A 12,126-nucleotide genomic window follows, 5' to 3' on the forward strand; every position below is an offset into this window, starting at 1 on the left:
GCGGCAGGGGTAAACCAGTGAAAGCAGTCAGGCCCTGGCGTTGAACAGAAGAGTGTGTTGTGTCACCCTGACCTGAGTGACATGGACGCTTTTTTGTGTCCTGTTCTAGTTGGAGGGACAAAAGCGTGACCAACTTGGTTGCCGAGGTGCTTAACTTGCTTGGGTGTTTAGGTATTTGGGTTGGCAATGGTAATTTTTTTTTGTGTTTGTCGCTACTTTTTCCTTCTCTTTGTTTTTGTTCACGTGTTTGTCTTGCTGTCGTTCACCCCTCTCGAGGGATATGACCAGGGTAGATGGATAGATAAACATTGCGGCCATTATCTTCAGTTTTAAGGTACAATTTTCAGTATCATTTTTAAAGTTTTTTTGTTTTTATAAATACATGTACATTGTTTAAGATGTATGTGTGTGTTGTTTGTAAAAAAAAAAAAAATCACTAGGTTATTCCCCCTTTTGCTTAATGTCGTCACATTTGCAGTGAGTTGAGGCCAAAAAGCACTCAAGTGTACTAAAAGGTCAGGTGGAATTCTTGCGATCGGAACGACAGGAGCCCGGCCAACTTTGTCAAGTTGGCAAGTTGTTTTAGCAACACTAACAAAAGCCAGTATGGCGTTAAGAAAATACAAAGAAAGAAGAGCATCTGTTACTAAGGTCAAAAAAATGTTTGCTTAAATCTCTGCCAGGCCAACCACCTGGACCCTGACTTAAAACTATTTCAGAATTCTTGGGACTTTTTTATTGGTGTGTCCTGCCTGGGGCTTGTTTTTAGCTTCTGTTAACATTATCCTCTTGTTTGTGTGTGTCAGCGTCTGACGGCGATCAGGATGCCACCGTGAAACTGGAGCAGGAACGAGCCGAGATTGTGGCCAAATATGAAAAGGTTGGCATACTTTCATCAAAACCCACACAGGACACACACTTAGTCAGGAGTTTTTATGATTCTCTTAGTGAAGTTGTGATTTGTTGGTGACTGGTGATAAACCGCTAAAGATGAAAAAGTATTGACAAGATTATATGAGGTTTGTTTAATATGTTAGAGCAGCTCTAATTGCTGTTGTTGTGCTAAAAAGTTTGTTTTATAAAAAAATGCACACCATGTGTGTTTTATCCCAGGGAAAAGATGCCACCGTGGAACCATGGGAGGACACAGACTTCCATTTGTACAAGGTCATCGACCGCTTTGGATTTGTACAGTAAGGACACACGTGCACACAGAACGCAAATGTAGCAGTGAAGGAATATATAGGATAAATGTCCTTTTGTTGTGTTTTGAAGTGAGAACGAGCTTCCGTCGTACGACTCGGCGGAGGAAAAGGTAGTTAGTTCTATCTTTTTGTTTTCCGGGCACAGTGTAAATGATGCTTAGCTGTTTTTTATGTCACGTGCAGCACAGACACACAGAATTGGAGAGAACCACAAAGTGGCTGAAGATGCTGAAAAGTTGGGACAAATACAAGAACAGTGAAAAGGTGATTTATTTTGATCATTTTTCTAGTCCTCGATGATCATACGAAAGTCCTCCAAAAGTTCAAGACGCCACTTAGGTTTCTGTGCCTCACAGCTCGTGCGGAGAATCTACAAGGGGATCCCGCTGCAGCTCCGTGGTGAAGTCTGGTCCCTCCTTCTGGATGTTCCCCAAATCAAGGAGGAGAAGAAGGACTTTTATGAGGTGGGAAGCTTTCCCCTAACTGCGTGTTTTTGTTGTTCTGCCAGCGCATGCAGTGACTTTTGGTGTTGTGTTTTTGGCTGCTCTCCAGAAGTTGAAGGCCAGAGCAAAGGGCTTGTCTCCAGACATCCGCCAAATCGACTTGGACGTTAACCGGACATACAGGGATCACATTATGTTCATGCATCGCTACGATGTCAAGTGGGTTCCTAACACAATTCTGCCACCAGTAATAAGTTTAGCTGGAAATTTGATGGGAGTGTTGAACGTATGCAATCAATCAACATTTAAAAGTAGAGCTAAAATCTGGACTAGAAAAATACAGCCTTTCCCGCGGGTATTAAAGCTTGACCTAGCCCATGCATGACTAATTCACTTGATTTGTGGGACCGAGCCCGAAGCAAACCCAAATTTTCATATTTTGTGCGGACTTAGGAAGAGGAGAGGTGATTTCTGATATGAAGCCTGTCTTTTGTAACGAAATCTAAGGTAAACGAGACAAAATTATCAATATTTTAGGCCCGACCAGTCTAAAATTTGGGTTGGTCTCAGGCTTGGGCTTAAAATCATACCTCTAATCCAAAGCTGCCTTTATTTTATGAAATGTGTCTGGATTTATACATATTCTTTTCCCTCACAGACAGCAGGCTCTGTTCCATGTATTGACTGCATACTCCATGTACAACATGGTGGGTTTGGTTAGGAAAATCTTAATAGCAAATAGCATTCCCCCTCTGACATGTGTTTGTTTGCAGGAAGTTGGCTACTGTCAGGGGATGAGTCAGATCACAGCGCTGCTGCTCATTTACATGAACGAAGAAGACGCCTTCTGGGCCCTGGTCAGACTGCTGTCCGGACAAAAGCACGCCATGCACGGTGGAGAACCGCCTCACACCTCTGCCACCTTGATGACCAAGGGTTGTAATCCTCCTTTTCGCACCTTTTCAATAGGTTTTTTTGTCCCTGGTTTCCCTAAGCTGATGCGCTTCCAGGAACACCATGACCGCATCCTGAAGAAGATGATGCCCAAGCTCAAACATCACCTGGTGAGAAGGCCTTAGGGTCCATGCTTAAAATAACAATAGAACTGTGCCATCTTACCGTATTTATTTGTGAATAACACATTCTTCTTTTAATTAAAAAAAGAACGCAAAGTTTTTGTGTGTGCTATACACGAGGTTTTGCGGTAGTATATTACCATAATTGTGCAATGGTTGATGGTCGAAAATAACGCTGAGCACAATCGCAAAACATTGAATGCAACCACATCTCTCGGCTGACAGGACACCTATGGTCTATTTTTAGTTATAAGTAATGTCTAAAAAACTGACATTTTACAATAAAAATAGTAATTCTTGATGGCTGATGCCTCTTTACTGTGCCAGAGACTAATGATATAGATTGGAAAAACTAAAAGTTGTCCTGAAAAAAAAATGAAACAAAACAAACCACGACAAGAGGTGTCCTGAAAAATAAATAGAACACAAATCACGACAAGATAACAACTCTTTCATCTATCTGATAATGTATCAGACGTTGAAGGACGTTGAATACATTTTATTTTTCATAGTTTACGTGGCCAATAATTTATTTTCATCATGGCCGCACATACTCAACACATTTGTCACTTTCATGTTCAGTTTAAGTCAAGGAAAGGCAAAAACAAATTTTATACAGATTTTTAACCGAAAAAGGAGCGCATGTTACACTCGGGTGCGTGTTATACACTAATAAATACGGTTTGAAGTGCATGCCTTGCTCATGGGTTACATCCTCAGGACAGTGAAGAAGTTCTGACTAGCCTGTACACTATGAAGTGGTTCTTCCAGTGCTTCCTAGATAGAGTGAGTGTTTCCTCGCGTCACGCAGACAAGCACTTGAAGAGGCGCAAGCAAAGTGTGAATGTCTGCACCCTTGTTTTATCGTCCCAGACTCCCTTCACTCTCACGCTCAGGATCTGGGACATCTACATCCTGGAGGGCGAGAGAATTCTTCCTGCCATGTCCTACACTGTTCTCAAACTGCACAAAAGTAAGTCCGCTAAATGCTTTTGACAGAAAACAAGCGTTCATTTCAATGACATATTTTAAGTTAAACTGTTATGTCCCTCAGAGCACTTGATGAAGTTATCCATGGAGGAGCTGGTGGACTTCCTGCAGGTTACGTTGTCCAAAAACTTCTTCTTCGAGGACGACTTTGTGGTGGAGCAGCTGCAAACTTCCATTGCGGAGCTCCGAAGGGCCAAGCTGGAGATGCCCGCACCAGGTACTGATTTTTGGAGCGGTGTGGAACTTCAAGTATGGTGAACCCCCGTTTATTGCAGTGCTCGCCTGCAAGCGGTCGATATAAGCGAAATGAAAATATTTGTACGGGATTTTTTTCGTGACATATTTTACAAATAAAACATAATTTTGTCTGTTAATCTTAGCTTAATGATAACTTGAAATGCAAACTACAATATAATTGATTCAATACATAGTTTACTTAGAATGTTTTCATTGAGTTTACAATATCCTTATTTACTATCCATTTAAATATTTTGATCAAATAGCATATGGTTTAATATAATTTAGCTGAATTTAACTGTAGCAAAGAATAATTTTTGAATGTAGACTGGCTTACTGAAATTATCCTTAAGGTTGCAGTAATTTAAGCTTCATCTTGTTACTTGAAGAAAAAAAACGAGTCAATGCATAAATCGGGAAAGAATTGCCTATTTTCCAGTTAAGCTCAGTGCTGCCCTGGCACGTTGTGGGCCAATGTGGCACTATACTTTAAAATCCACCGTTGCCGAGATATGAAAATCTACAAAAGTCAATTCCATTGAAGTTGGGAAAAAGTTTAAAATGTCAGTAAAATTAGAATAGAATGACTTGCAAACCTTTTCTAACCCATATTTAAATGAATACACCACAAAGACAAGATTATCCATGTTCAAACTCATAAACTTTATTTCCATAAGCAAATAATGATAAACTTAGAATTTTATAATTGCAACAAGTGCCAAAGTAGTTGGGAAAGGGGCTTCTTCACCATTGTGTTACATCACCTTTCCTTTTAATAACACTCAATAAACGTTTAGGAAGTGAGGAGACTAGTTGTTGAATCGTTGATAGTGGAATCCTTTCCCATTCTTGCTTTATGTACAGCTTCAGCTGTTCAACAGTCCGGGGTCTCCTTTGTCTTATTCTGCGCTTTATAATGCGCCACACATTTTCAATGGGAGACAGGTCAGGACTGCAGGCAGGCCAGTCAAGCACCCGCACCCTCTTACTACGAAGCCACGCTGTCGTGAGACGTGCAGTGTGTGGCTTGGCATTATCCTGCTGGAAGAAGCAAGGGCGCCCATGGTAAAGATTCTGTTTGGATGGCAACATACTTTGTTCCAAAACCTGAATGTACTTTTCTGCATTAATGGTGCCTTCACAGATGTGCAGGTTACCCATTCCTTGGCCACTCATGCACCCCCATACCATCACAGATGCTGGCTTTTGCACTTTGCGTGCATAACAGTCTGGGTGGTTCTGTTCTTCTTTGGACCGGAGGACACGACGTCCACAATTTCCAAACACAATTTGGAAAACTGACTCATCAGACCACAGAACACTTTTCCACTTTGTATCAGTCCATTTTAGATGGGCTCGGGCCCAGAGAACCCTGCGGCGTTTCTGGATGTTGTTGATGAATGGCTTACGCTTTGCAACATAAAGTTTTAACCCACACTTACGGATATAGCGTCGAACTGTATTGACTGACAGTGGTTTTCCAAAGTGTTCCTGAGCCCATGTGGTGATGTCCTTTACACATTGATGTCGGTTCTTAATGCAGTACCGCTTGAGGGCTCGGAGGTCACGGGCATTCAATAATGGTTTACGGCCATGCCGTTTACGCACAGTGATTTCTCCAGATTCCCTGAACCTTTTCACAATATTATGGACTGTAGATGATGATATCCCTAAATTCCTTGCAATTGTACTTTGAGGAATGTTGTTTTTAAACTGTTCAACAATTTGCTCACGCAGTTGTTCACAAAGAGGTGAACCTCGCCCCATCCTTGCATGTGAATGACTTAGCTTGTTCGGGTCTCCCTTTTTTATACCCAGTAACAACTCTCACCTGTTGCTAATTCATCTGTTCACCTGCAAATAGTTGGTTGATTTCCATTCATCCACTTTCTGAGTAGTTATTGACACCTGTCCCAACTATTTTGGCACGTGTTGCTGTCATCAAATTACAGAGTTGATGATTTTCTCCCAAAACAATAAAGTTTATGAGTGAAGACAATAAATATGTTGTCTTTGCTGTGCATTCATTTAAATATGGGTTGAAAAGAATTTGCAATTTACTTGGATCAATTTTTATTTGCAATTAACACACTTTCCCAACTTCATTGGAATTGAGTTTTGTAAATTGTGCGGGGATATCACTAAAGTGTGATAAGGGAGGGAATCACTGTATGCTGTCACTTGTCACTTGTCTTCTGCTTAACTTTCCTCTCTTTTTCCTCTTCCTCCGAAAAACCGTTAGTCAAGCACTACAAAAAGGTGGCGATGAGTGGGGGCCACATTCACTCCTACAACACTAAGCGGTGGGATTTCCTGACTGGTCGCTCTTTGCTCTCTTCATCTCCATCCGTCTCTCAGTCCGTCCGTCCGTCCTGCTGTCTGTCGCTTGTCTGTCCAGAGATTCGGTCTGATCCGAGACCTACTTTCACGCTGAGACGCCTTGCTTTTGTGTAGAGCCCCCCTCCATTGGCCGATGCTTCTCTTTTTTCACTCTCATATTTTTAAATGGCTCAAAAGAAGTCAACTTTCTTTTTATAAAGAGCAGAATTAATTCGAATTGAGTAGACTTTAAAAGAAGAAGCTATAAAATTACAAATGAAATGACCTAGCAATGCCAGGCCGATAGAAGATTTGATTTGGCTACTTCGAATTGTCGGTGGTCGGGAGCTGCAGTATTAAATTTGGCCGCCAGAGGACGTAATAAACCACACGGAAGCAGACGTTTGTTGACTTCTTGGGTATTTGAGGGGTGTCTTGGTGTCCTGCTAAAGATACAAGCAGAGGCTTAAAGTACAACTGTGTACATTTTCATGAGATGATCGGTTCAGTAGATTTGAAGCCTGTAAGTCACACACAACCACACAAATCGGGGTTTAGTAGTTAGGATGGATAGATAGTTTTCAGTTATGGTTTAAAGTAGACCATTTTGGATGGATAATCAAACTAGAATTTTTTTGAAAGATGCCCAAGCATTTTACCACGCAACCAGAATTTCTGACCAAGTACCATGAGTATCAATAAACAAGTTGCATAAAAAGAGACTTTGAATCTCTTTACTCTGTTTGTAACAATCATCCCCAGGGATCAGTTGTCTCTTGAAATTTCTGCCACAGAAAAAAAAATTGTGAGCAACATGGTGTGATTGGATTTAACAATACACTTCCCGCAGCCACCGCTTCGGGATCCAGCTCTGGTGTTCCCGTTCCCTGCCGTGCAACCTGCCCAGGAAATCCTTTTGAAGTGTCTCTGAGTTTGATGTCATTGATGTGTGGTCCTGAATGTAACTGTCCTTCTTTGGCAGTGGAACTGATTGCATGACTCCATGTCCTCGTTGTGATGTGACTCTGCACCGCACCCTTCTCAAACTACTTTTCTCTCCTCAGGAGTTCTAATTGAACTTTTACTTCAATTGTTGTGTTTTTGGTTTCTCAGGTCAAGATGAGGAGTTCCCCAAGAAACCTTTAGGACAGCTTCCTGAACTGGTGGTGAACCACATGGGCAATGGTGAAAGCCACAGCGAGCCTGTAAAGCCCCCCACTCCGGTACCGGGCACTCGTTCCCAGAGTCGGTTGCGCCGGGACTCGCTGGATAAGTCCATACGCCAGCACAAAGCCGGCGACACCGGGGATGGCCACCTCAGTGTGGCCCTGAATGGGCAAAACTTGCCGGGACGAGGGGTAATGCCTACTTCAAAGTTGCAGAATCACAGCGTTGGCAACCACAACTCCGGCAATCACCGGGACGCAGGGCCTCGTTGGTTTAAACCATCTGAGACAAAGTTAGAAGCAGCCAAAGCCCTGGCGGCACAGGAGAACACAGTGGCCCCCTCCAGTCAGGATGGCTCACAGCAAGCCGAGCGGCGACCGCAATCCCAGGGTCTTGTTGCGGGCGCCAACCGCGGTTCTAACGCTTCGCAGTACGACAACGTCCCAGGACTACCGGAGACTGAGTTCGAGATCCTGGAGCTGGAAAGACCCCCAACCAGGATGCAGATACCACATAGTGAGATGCTTCGCTATGGTGTGGAAATGAACACTCCTGGGTATGGAAGAAACATGGTGTCAGCGCAGTATGGGTCTAGGATGCCTTCCCACATCCCACCAGAATTATTTGCCCACCGTTATCCAGTGGGGGCCCAGACGAGCTTCTCGGGAAACCAAAACCAGTACCACACCCATACCGAGGTCTCCGTCTCACACCCTGAGTTCAAATACTACAACATGGCAGCCGAGAATCACACTACTACCAGACAACCACCCAAAAACATCTCCCCGAAGCAAGCGCTCATGAACTACTATGCAGCCCACCACAAAGAACCGCCGCCAAACCGTCGCAGCCCCAGACCACCCCCCTTGCAGCTGGAGCCCCAAGGCAGCGCCACGCCCATCTACCTGCAAAAGCTCACGTCCACGGCACAAGTCCACGCGCCTTTGGATTCCAGGTTTGAAGGGCGAGTGCTCAGGTCTCAATGGGGCCCAGAGGAAGCGCTGCAGCACTCCCCAGGTGGGATGCCTCGCTCGCCAAGTTTCCAAAGAGCCCAACTGTCTCCTGTGGAGGTTTTCGAGTTCCCGGACAACCGCGGCAATACGCCTCAACCCACCATGCACCAACAGCCCCCCCGGTTGTTTGGAGGAGCGCACTACAGGAACGCGCAGGAAGCCTTCGCAATGCAGGAGTCCATGCTACTCTGACCTTATAGGCAGCTACGTTAGAAGCCATTCAAACGTTGGCGGGTCATTTGGCTCGTTATGCATTTCAGGGCATTAGCAAAACTACTGTATTCATACAGGTGACTTTCTTATCACTACTGATTTTGAACATAAATGTTCAAGCAGCTTTCTATTTGAAAGTCGTGACAGTCACACATTTTTATTCATCACTCCTCAACAGGGAATTTAAAGCTTCAAAATCAAAAGGGAAAGACTTATTTTTTTGTGAGGTACATTGTAAAAAAAAAAAAAAAAAGAGTATTCCGTTCCCTGCAGAGTTATTGCAACTGCTTTCTAATCCATTTGGAAGCGACTTAATACAGGTTGTTTCAAATAACTGTATATCCTTTGAGATTGTAAATATCACAGAAAGTACATTAACAAGGAAAATCAAATTAAGTAGTATTTATGTTGAAGATCAGAAAATCTGAATGAGAAATTCAAAAGCATGTGGTATATGTTAATGATTTTACAGATGTTTAATCTGGCAGCTGCTACCAAACATGCTGCAGCATAATTTAGGTAACAATTTCCAGCAGATGACTTTTTTTTCTTTTTAATCGAAATGATCTGCTCATGGGTTAGTAGAAGAAAAATACATATATTAATTAATTATTAATATTGAAAGGATATAACGTAATTTGAAACCCCCTGGAAATATTAAGTCAGATTTGTACAGTTTTTTAGATGTTAATGATGTTATTAAGACAGAGATAAAGCGTCTGTTTTTATTTTTGTTACGAAAGGATGATACTATAGCTCAGTTAACACTTGTGAAGGCTTATTTGTAAACTGAGGAAATAATAACTTGGTAAGCCAAATCTCACTGGATATCAATGATTTTCAAGCATCTTCATTCCGGGCAATTATTTATATCTAATGATGATGCTCAATTTCAGGGAAAAGTTGAACCCTGATTTAGTGAAGTGCAATTGTAATGCTTTTATTTTCATTACACTATGAGTACTGTACTTGGAGGCTAGCATTTTGTTGTTTGCTGTTCAGAATACACAAATGTAATTTGTGAGGACTGTCTTTTTTTCTAATTGATTCGCTACATTTGCAATGTAATTTAGATGCAATGTTTTTCTCAATATTGTTTTTCTTCAAGATGCTCTTACCACAACTTGGTCAGGATGCAGTACGAGTTTGCATTTCAGTTTGAGGCAACACTATCACGTGGATTACTGTTGAGGAAAACAATATGTTGCGTGTTTTGTCTGCTGTTTTGCTGTTTCCATTTTGACATTCTTTTTTTTTTTTAATTTGTCCTAAAAAGACTTACCTGCGAATCTGCATTTGGATATGTTGCCTATTAAACAATGTTGAAGTGGAAAAGTGCTGTCTTGAGGGGGAGGAAGGGGATGCTTAAGTCAACCCTCTTGGACAAAATTAGTATGCATATGAGACTAGCCTCTCCAGTAATATCTATTGTTTAACACCCCTGTATAAGTTTTAGTGTTTTAACTGTGTCATAATCTAAAAGAGAAAAAATGTCCATGTACATCATGGTCAAACAGGTAAAACACAGATTTTTTTTTTCTGGCGGCATTTCTCGTACTGGCCAGGAGGTGGCGTAAAATCGATTTCGTGATCTCTCCAAATGCTAAAAATGGACCAATACAATTAAAATCTCAGAATATTTTAGTGAGTTATTTTAATTACTTAAAACATAAATATTTCATCCCGTAATTTTAATTCATGTTGCAAAACAATACAAGACAATTAATGCAGTTTATGTAACGTCATACCTAATAAAAACAAAGGCCATTTAGTTACACAATGTAGTTATTTAAGAATCTTTAAAAGCTAAATGGTTTCATTCATTTTCAGAAAGAATTGTTTCACATTCAAAGCAAAGCCCATTTTCTACTTTAGCGTTATGCTTTATTCCTGTAGTTAATAGGTGAGCAAACTATGGCAGGCAGACCATAGTGGTCAGGGGACACCTTGAACTGGTTGCCAGCCAGTCGCTAGACACACAGAGACCGACAACTCACTCGCTAGTACACACCTAGGGAGAATTTGGACCGGCCAATTCACCTGACATGTATATATTTGGAATGTGGGAGGAAACCGGACTGCCCGGGAGAAACCCAGGGGAGAACATGCAAACTCTCCACAGAAGCTTGGTAGCTGGTTTTGACCGCATCACCACAGAATTGTGCCGCAGACGCGCTAACCACTTTGCTGCTATGCACACTCACACACACAGAAAAAAAAGTACTGCTAATATGGTTTTTGGGTGCCAGCTTTGTCTTCATTGTCCCTTTGTTTGTGTACAACAAAATACTACTACCCAAATATAACACTATTACTACAAAATATTAAATTTAGTGCTTAAAAACGGGAACCTAATACTTTGCTTTCATTTTGAAAAGAAAAAATACCACTAAAGAAATACAAAATATTACAGTAATACTATACACTACATGATACTACGGAAATACCACAAAAATCTTACAGAAGTACTGGAAAAATAAAACTACAGTAATACAAGAAAATGTTACATGCTATCGGGGGAATACTACAAAATTACTACCAAACCATCAAATTTAGTGCCTAAAACTGGGACTTAATATATTATTTTGCTTTCATTCTGAAAAGAAAAAAAATACTTGGGAATACTAGATAATAAATACTCCATTAATATTACTGTCAATGTTAAAACTTTAGATTGTAGTAGAAAAAAGAAAAGAACACACACTGAGTTGGAAATTTAAGTTTTTTTTTATAGCCCCTTCCATCAGAGGAGCGTGCTTCCAGGATCGGCTCAAGAAGGAACATGCTCCTCCCCTAGCAAAGGCTAATTTATTGGAAACGAATCTGACTGGTTTAGACAGGAATCCCATATTTAAATACAGTGTATAATGTTGGTCGCTAGATGGCGTGCGAGTAAAATAAATGAGCAATTGAGATAGTGAAACTTAACACAATGCGTCTCTGTAATTTAAGGGAGGCATGATCTCGAGCAGACTTGAAATGTGGGAGGCCATCTTTATTAACAGCTAAAGGAGTAGCTTGAGAAACTGTTAGTGGGCTTACAAGTTTTTGCTTTTTAATCAGAGACACATTTTTGGGTGCTTGGGAACTTATTCTTTTGACCTTGGAGGTGCTTGTGTCTGAACACCAAGTGAAATTATAAAACCACACTCTTATTGAGTATACTATAAAATCTAATTGTATAAAGATAGAGTATAAAGAGTACAAAGGTATTATGAGTATATAAAAATACAAGAGTATAAAAAGCACATTTGACCCATAATTTCCCTTACGATTACACAACAGAAATCCTATACGAAAACATAACTACAGTATTACAACAAAACTAAATATTGTATTTAATTGTGAGCATATCCAAACTAATTTGATGAAACTAATCTATAAACAATACAAGATGTAGATGCCTGTATGTATATTTATACATGAGTAGGAAAACCTAAGGACCTGCCCCTTGGCCCATGCG

The 12,126-nt window shown here is 41.1% G+C and overlaps 1 protein-coding gene across 3 annotated transcripts in view; it reads left to right on the forward strand.

Moving 5' to 3' along the window:
* Positions 1-9,998, forward strand: part of usp6nl (USP6 N-terminal like) — a 29,905-nt gene extending 19,907 nt beyond the window's left edge. For all 3 annotated transcript variants that reach the window (XM_088347287.1, XM_088347285.1, XM_088347286.1), the window contains 13 exons: positions 807-880; positions 1,114-1,193; positions 1,276-1,315; positions 1,389-1,469; positions 1,562-1,669; positions 1,758-1,867; positions 2,307-2,355; positions 2,422-2,542; positions 2,618-2,712; positions 3,445-3,510; positions 3,598-3,697; positions 3,779-3,931; positions 7,384-9,998. In XM_088347287.1, the coding sequence (XP_088203413.1) occupies positions 807-880; positions 1,114-1,193; positions 1,276-1,315; positions 1,389-1,469; positions 1,562-1,669; positions 1,758-1,867; positions 2,307-2,355; positions 2,422-2,542; positions 2,618-2,712; positions 3,445-3,510; positions 3,598-3,697; positions 3,779-3,931; positions 7,384-8,642 (2,336 nt within the window). In that variant the 3' untranslated portion in view covers positions 8,643-9,998. The remainder of the gene's footprint in view (positions 1-806; positions 881-1,113; positions 1,194-1,275; positions 1,316-1,388; positions 1,470-1,561; positions 1,670-1,757; positions 1,868-2,306; positions 2,356-2,421; positions 2,543-2,617; positions 2,713-3,444; positions 3,511-3,597; positions 3,698-3,778; positions 3,932-7,383) is intronic.
* The last annotated feature ends 2,128 nt before the right edge of the window (positions 9,999-12,126 follow it).

The sequence above is a fragment of the Urocampus carinirostris genome, chromosome 11, assembly GCF_059441175.1.
Source record: "Urocampus carinirostris isolate Australia breed hairy pipefish chromosome 11, RoL_Ucar_1.0, whole genome shotgun sequence".
Classification (NCBI taxonomy): Eukaryota; Metazoa; Chordata; class Actinopteri; order Syngnathiformes; family Syngnathidae; genus Urocampus; species Urocampus carinirostris.